This window comes from Tupaia chinensis, unplaced genomic scaffold (assembly GCF_000334495.1).
Source record: "Tupaia chinensis unplaced genomic scaffold, TupChi_1.0 Scaffold000377_4, whole genome shotgun sequence".
Taxonomy (NCBI): domain Eukaryota; kingdom Metazoa; phylum Chordata; class Mammalia; order Scandentia; family Tupaiidae; genus Tupaia; species Tupaia belangeri.
The window spans coordinates 47,491-57,315 of NW_006159878.1; the positions used below are offsets into that span (position 1 = coordinate 47,491).

Sequence of the window (9,825 nt, forward strand, 5' to 3'; positions counted from 1 at the left end):
ATTCCCTGAGAAATCTAGTTCGCTGTAGCCATGTGGAACCTTCTTCTGAAGGCCCGGCTTCTTCTGATTTTTACTCTTTTACGCAATCTTATGTCATTAATTAATTCACCAGGGGCCAGCAGATGGCATAGCAGTATGTCACTAGACTCCCACATAGCCGACCACGGTTCGAGTCCTGGCCCTGGTGGTTTGAAAATCACACTGGGTACGTGTGCATGCATACCCAAGATCCCAAGAGAATAGAGGAAAAGGGATTGTGGCAGGCCATTTCCCCAGGGGATGATTTCTTGCTTCCCCTCTCACTGTCTCTGTCTCTCTCTCTCTGATGAGTACACATGCCCCATGGCAAAAACCTCTTAAAAAACCAACTCACCGATTACTTTGGCAGTTAAAGAGCAACACCTATCAACCTTGACTTTTCAAGCTGATTGTAATAGATCACAAAAACCACTTGCAAGAACCACATTAAACCATATGATCATTTAATTACTCAGCCAGCACATACACATACACATACACATACACGAAGCAGAGCAGTTACTTACCGAATCCAAAAAGCAAAGGTAAGATCCCGAGCTCTGAGCAATCGCTTGATTTTTAGAATATCCAACTGTTGAGGAAAGAACAGGCTCTGTGGTCATTCCATGTCAGCAGCCCAGGCTCCACACAGCTCAGGGTGCTGTGCCCAGGCGAGCAGGGCACCGCACTGCCTGCACCAGGAAGGGAGGAAGGGAACAGGGCGAAGCTCCAGGCTAGAGGCCGCTGTGGGTGAGAGGGATGCACCCACCGCCCAGCAGCCCACCCGTGCCACCCCCCCGTGGGCGAGCTCGCCAGAGGCCAGCTCCTGCATACATGGGTGCATCACAGCGACAGTCGAAGGGCCAGGCACACTTTTTAGAAAACAAATGAAAACATCGCTGAAAGGAGGTCTCAGGACTATGCGATGAATGCTGGCATCTGTTATGCATGTGCCCTCTGGTAAAAATTCACTGGACACTCGGCGGGCCGTCTCTGAGCCACACCTCTGTGAGGCGGCGACAGCCGCACTGGCACCTCTCACACCGTGGTGAGCTCTGTGCAGGGCGGCCACTGCCAGGCACACCAGCGGCCTCGTCTGCACTGTCTCCAAGCCTACGCTCACCACGAGAGCCCAGACTGGGAACTCCACTGGACAAACAGGCCACCATGATGGTGAACGAGCCAGGGCGTGCGCACGGCGTGTGGGCAGGGGAGTGGTGTGGTGGGCACGGCTCGCAGCACGGAGCAGCCCGGCCTCTCTGCCATTCAGAACGCAGGACAGTGGTGGGACCAGCAGTTGGCATAATGGCTATGTCACTGGACTCCCATGTCGACTGAGGTTCGAGTCCCGGACCCGGTGGCTTAAACTCAGGCCAGGTGCATGTGCGTGCGTACCCAAGATCCTGAGAGAAGAATGGAAGAGAAGGGATTGTGGCGTGGGCACGCCCCCTGGGGGGTGATCTCTCCCTTTCTGTCTGTCTCTCTCTGGCAAGTGCATGCGCCCAGTACAGTGGTTGCCTGTAGGAGAGGGGAGTGCCGGGGCCCAGGAGGCTCCTGGGAGCTGCGAACATTCCATTTCCTCATCAGAGTGCTGGTCGCAGGGCATATCCAGCTTATGAACTTAGTCCAGCTGCACAGTTGCAAGGGAGCTTTCTGTAGGTACTACATTTAATAAAAGTTTTTTTTTTTTTTAACCCCCCATGGGGGATGGCCACGCTGTAATCCCTTCTCCTCCATTCTCCTCTCGGGATCTTGGGCACGCACGCACTCGCGCCCGGCATGGGATTTAAGCCACCGGGTCCGAGACACGAACCGCGGTCGACTACGTGGGAGTCCAGCGACGTAGCCATTACGCTAACTGCTGGTCCCAATAAAAGTTCTTTAAAGGAACTGGCAGATGGTGTAATGGGACTCCCACGTGGCTGACGGCAGTTTGAGTCCCAGACCTGGTAGCCTGGAATTCATGTACCAGGCGTGCATGGTCAAAATGAATGGTGAAGAAGGGACTGCGGCGTGGCCATCCCCTCTGGGGGGTGATTTCTCACTTTCTGTCTCTGCCTCTCTCTGTCTCTCCAGCAAGCCCAAGTGCCCTATAGCAAAATCTCTTTAAAAAAAAATTTTTTTTTTTTTTAATATCCTTGCCAGGGCCAGCAGGCGGTATGGCTGTTAAGGCACCGGACTCCCACATGGCTGACTACAGTTCACACTGGGCACACGTGCATGCATCCCCAAAATCCTGGAAGGAGAATGGAGAAGGGATTGCAGCAAGGCCATCCTCTGGGGGCTGATTTCTCACTTTCCCTCTCTCTCTCTTTCCAATGAACACACACGCCCTATGGCTAAAACCTGAATTAAAAAAAAAAAAAGTAAAAAATAAAAATCCTTGTCTTCTTGGCTCAGCCCTGTAGCCTAGAAGTCAGGGTAATGGGATTCCACACCGCTGCCTGTGGCCCCAGATGGAGCCCTGGTGGCTTAGGGAACAGGCTGGCTGCTGTCCGCCCAGATCCCAGAAAGAGGACGCGGCCACCCTCCCGGGGGCGCTCTCTCACTTTCCCGGTGGGTGTCTCCCGAGCACAGACACCCTACAGCATGTTAAAAAAAGTTTCAAAAACCTCGGGCCAGAGGGTGTGTGGTGGCTAAAACAGATCCCATACAGCCAACTGCAGGGTTTGAGTCTGGACCTGGGAGCCCCAAGAACACATCGGGCGCCTGGGCGTGCCCAAACGCAGGAAGGAGAAAGGGAGAGAAGGGGCTGCAGCACGGCCATCTCCCGGGGGAGCGCTTCCTCTCTCCCGAGTGCATGCTCCTCTAGGGAAGAACAAAAAATCCATGCCATCGATGACGAAACTGAGTGCAAGAGTAAAAGAGTAACCTGTGGCCACGCAAAGGAATGTGCTAGAAGTGCTGGGAGGCTTAAAAGAAGACAGAATGGCCACCACGGAGCCTCAGAGGAGCCCAGCTCTCAGAGCCTGGCTACACAGGGGTGGGGACAGCCGGCGCACCTGTCCTGGGGCCCGGGGCGTGCCAGGGAGCTGGGCACGACTGTCTGGGAAGCAAGCACAAGCCAGCGTTGGTGAGAATCCACCGCGGAGCTGCGAGGGCTCGGCTCCACCTGCCAGCAAGAGCAGCAGTGGCCTCTGAGTAAGAAACGGCACGCGAAGCTCACACTTCGGGAGCTCAGCCCAGGTGTGGAGGAGGGTAGATTCGAGGGGGCATTCAGCCCACAAGGAGGGTGCTGACAGGGGCCTGGGGGGCGACACCACTGCTTTTCTTAGAAAAGAGGTAAGCAACGCCTGAACCGTGTTAGCCAGACAGTTTCAGACTTCACGCCACGGAGAACAGCCACACAAAGCGAGACAGACGTGAGCAGTTAGAGCAGTAACTCTCTCTGGCACTCAAAGTCAAGGCAAGCTGAAGAAAGCCGTCGCTCCCAGGGGGACTGCAGCCAGATGTGTACTTCACCCGGCCTTCCCGGGTCGCTGCCATCAGAGGCAGAGAAGGGTCCCCACTATGCCAGATCTGTCCTGCCCCCAAGTGGCACACAACTCGGGGACAACAGTGCTACCGTCTCCCAGGATTCCATGCGAGGTGACCGTGTAACTCTTAGCAGCTACCCCTACAACTTCGCCAACCCCACTGTTAGCAACGTGATCCCAGAGTTCATAGCACCACAGGGATGACAGCGGTGTATGGGATATCGTGGTCACCCCGGCAAGGAGGGGTTAGCAGCCGTCAGAGACAGCAGAGCGAGGCGGGGGAACCCCAACCAGAGCTGGTGGTGAACAACGGAAAAGGAGAAAAGGCTCTCCGCAGTCGCACCAAACCTCACAGGAGCTCTGTCTACAGTTCTCATCAGAATAGGGTTTCGGGAGAGAAATCAAGCCCACACATGCGGGCGGTGGAGGGAGAGCAGCTCGGTGCGGAGGCCGAGAAGTTTCTCACAGTGAACTCTGTGTCTGGCGAAGACAAGGAATCCGCTCTAATATTATTGCCTCGAAGAAAGTCAAATGTTTGTGCCAGGGCCCAGTGTTTGGGGAGGCCAGGCCCTCTGTGAGGGGAGCAGGTTGCCATGGTCACCGCAGGGAAACTCGCCTCGCAGAGATATTAACATTCCTTACTCTTGGAGAAAGGGGGTGGGACGGCGTTTCATTTTTACTTTAGCAAGTGACCGCATTACTGAGAAATGTTCTGCTCTATTATGATATGAAATCACAAATTAATGTGAATCCATTTCATGAACCCAGCACCCTGGAAATAGACACTTTGGATCTGTGTTATCTAACAGTTGCTACAAGTTTAATAAAATAGTACAGGAAAGCACGTCCCATCACACAGCCGGCCGGCTCCGTGTACTGTGTAGCAGTACCCAAAGCTCGAGCAGACTGCAGGAGGGCCTCGCTCACTTCACTTGGGTCCTTCACCACTGTACACTTAACTGTTTTTGTTATGGATAGAATACCCAAAATTGGGACAGGGCTCAAATCGCAGCTACTGTTTTAAACAGTCCTCTGTGAAAGGCTGGGCTGGTTTCTAGATGGAGATCAGACAAGGAGTGTGACGAACACCTCCACTCAGCCATGGGGGACACAGCATGGGCGTAGAGTGTGGAACGACGTTCCTGCCCGGTCCACCAAAACTAGTCAGCTCACGGACATTTCAGAAGCAAGTTAGAACACAAGTTCTGAGAGAGAGAAGTTGCAGAGTTTTGTTTCAGCAAAGACACTGAGAAGTGAACTGGGGAAAATATCCACATCTCCACACACGTGAGAGAGGATGACGGCGAGAGGACGCCTCGACACCCGAGCTCGGCAAGAGGATGCCGCCATACTCGAGCTCGGCCCCGCCCGCGTTAGCCTGTCCACGTCCTCCCCTGCAGCTCTGGCCAGAACTCGCTCCTCCTCTGGGGAGCCAGAGCTCCCAGGACCTCCTGAGATCCCAGGACTGCTCAGGAGGTGTCCAGTGACCACCCATCAGGTCTCGCTGGGACACAGGACTGGACAGAGCTTCCTCGGGGATCGTGTCAGACAGCCGATGCAACCAAGTCCGAAGAAATGCGTCTGAGCGACACATTGAACCATCTGGCACCATATCTTTTTTAAAGGCCAGAGAAGGTGTGCACTCGCCAGAGACAGACAAGGATTCGGAGGGACACGGAGCGGGCACTCCCAACAGCATGGCCACGTGGAAATCCTACCCCATATGTCTCCCTTCTGTCACAGCCTTGGACTCACACACCCGGCGTGTTGCTCAAGCTGCCAGGGATGGGATTCAGACTGCAGCTGGCCACGTGAGAGCCAGCTCCTTTAAGGAGTAGCGTACGGGGCCAGCAGGTGGTGTGGTGGTTAAGGCGCTGGGCACTCCCACATGGCTGACCATGGTTCGAGTCCTGGACCTGATGGCTTGCTTTCTCACTTTCCCTCTCTCTCTGTGTGTGTCTCTCTCTTTGGTCAAATTAAAATAATGGAATGAATAAATAAAAATTAAATAAATAATTCTTAAAAAAAAATAAGAGTAGGGTACGGGGCAGCCCAGTGCTGTCTCTTTAAGGACCAACTTTTAACAATTGCTTATTCAAAAATGTCTCTTGAGTATTTCACACTCTTCTCTGCCTTCTTAGGCAGCGTATAGTGGGTATTGTTTGGTAGGAGTGTGATGTAAGCAGGGCAGAGGAACATGTTTTGAGACAGAAGGTTCTGGTTCCATTTTTGAAGTCCAACAGTGCTGTAAGTCACCTCCACCAGTATTTGCATTCTATTCAGCCCAAAAACACAAAACCAAAATGGATTAAATATTAGCAGGAAGCCGCAAAAGGCATCTCTCGCCGGGAGGGATGCACTAAGCAGCTTTCCTGGAGCGGCAAGGCTGTCTACTGAGATGCTGGCAGGAGTGTTTACACACTGCTAAGCCCTGATCCTCAGACTGGGACCACGGGTCCAGCCTAAAGCAACACCATCCCAGTGACTCGAAAGGCTGGGCAGGAGGCTCCTAACCTTGACCTCTCGTCTGGCCTGGGCACCACAGTAAGACCCCGTCTGTGACAAGGGCAGGGCAGGGCTACCAGATGGCATGGAGGTTAAGGCGCTGGATCCTACATGGCCAGCTGTGTGGTTCGAATCCCAGACCTGGCCTTGAAAGTCACACTGTGTGCGTGTGCATACACGCCCGAAATCCCAAGAGGAGACTGGAGGAGAAAGGACTGCAGTGTGGCCATCCCTCTGAGAGTGACTTCTCACGCTCTCCTTCTGTCTCTCGTGAGTACAGTCCACGTGGCCTACAGCAATGACAGACAGAAAGGGAAGAGCAGGGCAGTGCTGCAGCCCCAGCTGGGAGACTGAGGCAGGAAGACATCAAAATCCATACTAAAAAAAAAAGAAAAACAAATTAGGGCCAATAGGGGGGTTAGGGCACCTGGGTCCCACATGGCCAACTACACAGATCGAGTCCCAGATCAGCATGTCAGAATCCCACCCAGAATCCCAGAAGGTGAACGAGAAGGGATTGTGGCATGGCCATTCCCCCGGGGGGTGATTTCTCACTTTCTTCCTCTCTGTCTCTCTCCAGTGAGTGCATGTGCTCAATACTGAAAACTAAAATTTAAAGGTTGAAATCATAAGAAGGATCCTCTCTGACCACAACGAAACTAGAAATCAATAACTGAGGGAAATAACTGGAAAATTCACAAATAAGTGAAAATTAACCAATGAATGGGTCAAGGAAAAAATCCCAAGAGAATTTCGAATATACTTACAGACAAGTGAAAACAAAACCACAAAATCTATATACCAAAACTAACAGGAAGTAGCAAAAGCAACACGCAGAAAGGAATTTTGGCTATGAATGCCTACATGGAAGTTGGGATCTTGGGTCAGGGGATAAGGAAGGGAGTCAGATACCAACGACCAATGCAATTTGAATTTGGACCCTAGCAGCCTGAAAAACACACTAGGTACGTGTGCCCAAATCCCGACAGGATGGAGCAACAGGGGAGAAGGGATGGCCGTGGGAACGTGCCCTAGGGGAAGGGCGCGCTCTCGCTTTCTCTCTCATGAGTGTGCATATCCTCTGGCAATTAAAAAAGCGGTAAGTCGGGGTTCTAAGCCACTAGCCTAATTTTCTATCTTAAGAAGCTAGAAAAGGAAGACCATATGAAGCACACAGCTAACAAAAGCATGGAAATAATAAAGGCCAGAGTGGCGATAGATAGAGAACAAAAAATTACAGAGCGTCAACGAAAAGTTTGCTCTTTGAAGAGAACAAAGAGATAAACCCAGCAGATTGAGAATGAAAGACTCAAAATTACTGAAAGCCAGAAATGAAAGTGGGTGCTCTAACAGAAACTAAAAGAGTTATAAGAGAGTAACGGGTTGTCAGAAAAGTCACGATGTATTTCTGTTTTTCTATGCAAAAATGCATCATGACTCTTCCAACGACCCAACGTTATGAACAACGATAAGCCGGCCAGATACCCTAGATGGAAGGCAAACTCCTTATAAAATGCCAAGTACCAGAACTGACAGAAAGAAATAGAAAAGCCCAAAATCAGAGCTTCACTGGTGAATGTTTTAAATTTTTTTTATTATTATTATCATTATTTAATTTGACGAGACAGAGGGAGAAAGAAAGGGAAAGTGAGAAAGCAAGCCACCAGCTCTGGAAGTCAAACCATGGTCAGCCATGTGGGGGTCCAGCACCCCAACCACCTTCCACCTGCTGGCCCCTCGCTGGTAAATTCTACCAGAGAGAGTTAACACCAATCCTTCCCAAAGTCTTCCAAAAAAACAGAAGAGGAGGAAACACTTCCTAACTAATTCTATGAGGCCCAAAGTACCTCGATATGAAACTCACACAAAGACATTGCAAGTCATTTATCAACCTCTGCTATGAATACATACGCAAACCCCTCAAAAAAAATAGAGAGATTACATACATGACCAAGTGTGATTTAATCCCAGCAGTAAGAGTGGTTCAGCATAGGAAATCAAACAACGTGATATTAACCATCTCAAAAGAATGAAAAAAAAAAAGCTGGATTACCCCATGGTCTGGTGGTTCAGGCAGCTGGTTTCCACATGGCCAACCGGGGTTCAAGTCCTGGCCCTGGTGGCTTAAAAAACACGCTGGGCAAGTGTGTATGTGCCAGGATCCTGATCGGGTGGAGAACTGGAGGGAAAGGGTCATGACATGACCAGGCCCCCAGGGCAGGATGGCGGGAGGGAGGAGTGCACACGTGTGCTCCTTCTCTCTCGTGCACGCAAGCATATCCTCTGGCATGTTTTCAAACAAGAAGTCATGAATTATAGTTTAATAAACTAAATGTGTTTACTTACCTCCTCGAGGAGAAGGAGAATTGTGCCCTCCAACAACCACAAGGATACCAGAACCTTCTAGCTTTGCCTTCCATTTTTCAATGATAGCCCCAGACCTGTCCTGAAAGGCGATGTGGGTAGGTCAGGACACAGAACGGTCAAACATGACTTCCGCTAGAGCTAAACCCGCGAAGGAGGCTCGTCAGTACCTTACTGGCATCGTTAAAGACAGAGAGCTCCATGGTGCCTTCAAAGTCCTGTTGCAGGACGGACTGCAGACACTGGTCCAGCCACGGCTCTGCATTGTGCACTGGCAGGATGACAGACTGGGGTCCGGCAGAGAGGAGAGTGACATGCAGACCCACTGCTTGGGCTCCCTCCTCTACACCCACCTTAGCTCCGAGGGCAAGGCTGGCTTACGGGACAGCCCTGAGGAGGCTTTCAGGGACAGACGAGTCTGCATTTTCACCAGATCTAAATATGCTCTTGCTCTCTAAGATTTACTATGGCTTAGATTCCCTGAATTGGTCTTTTGTATACTTCCAAAAGGGGGGAAATCTGAACGGTAACAAGACTTTTTCCCTGGTAAATTTGTTTTCCAACTACTTGTCAGGAGCACCAGTGTTTACAAGCATCTGTGTCTCTTCCAACCCTTTGATGAAAACTGATTGGTCCTCTCTGGGACGGATGAGCCTTTAGGCCAATGCTATTAGTGAAACTGCAACAACCCCCTTGAGGACCCTACCCTCTCTTTAACGGGTGTGGTGGGGGGGAGGGTGGGCTAGGTTCAAAGGGGGCTCATCCGTGCTGCACCGGCTAGTCCTGGTTTGGAAGGAGCCCTGTCTTTTCCTTACCAAGCCCAACAAATAAAGCGAAGTCGTCAAAGGTGACACAGGAAAACAATAAAATCTGAGCCCAACCAGACAATTAATTACAGGAAATAAACCTTAACGTTCTTTTTTAAAATAATTTTTATTGCCAGTGGGCATGTGCACTTGTCAGTGCATCCTCAATGGCTCGGTCTCTTCCACTTTCCATCACGCCAGGATTTGGGGCACACATTCACATGTGCTTTCTGAGCCTCCGGGGCTGGGATTCAAACCGCCCTTGGCCTGTGGGATGTGCTTCCTGTGCACAGGGCTTACCACTGGCCGGGGCTGGCCAACCTTAACCTCACGTTTTTACACTAATGGACTACCCACAGAAATTACAGTGTCTTCGATCTCGAACGTATGCCCTGAAGAAGAGTGGACAAATTTCTAAAGAAAAGAGTAAAAAGGGGCACGCAAGGGGCCTGGGTGTGATGCCCATCCAGGAACACTCTTGCGGCTTTTGCTTTCCCTGCTGCGTTTGGCAGGAGACGGGACAGTGAGGAATCGCCCCCGGGAGGCCACTCCGAAGGCGTTCCCTTCCCCGTCGGGTGCACCGAGGCGCTACGCTGCCGGGCCCGAACCCGGGGAGGTGGCACCAGCGACCGATGAGCAGCCACCGCTGCGACATC

The 9,825-nt window shown here is 51.5% G+C and overlaps 1 protein-coding gene across 1 annotated transcript in view; it reads right to left on the minus strand.

The window, feature by feature from the left end:
- LOC102492721 (UDP-GlcNAc:betaGal beta-1,3-N-acetylglucosaminyltransferase-like protein 1) overlaps positions 1-8,650 on the minus strand; it is a gene marked incomplete at both ends in the record, with an annotated part of 39,110 nt that extends 30,460 nt beyond the window's left edge. The window contains 3 exon segments of the mRNA XM_027773825.1: positions 546-610; positions 8,346-8,445; positions 8,534-8,650. Coding sequence (XP_027629626.1) covers positions 546-610; positions 8,346-8,445; positions 8,534-8,650 — 282 coding nt within the window.
- Between the last annotated feature and the right edge of the window lie 1,175 nt (positions 8,651-9,825).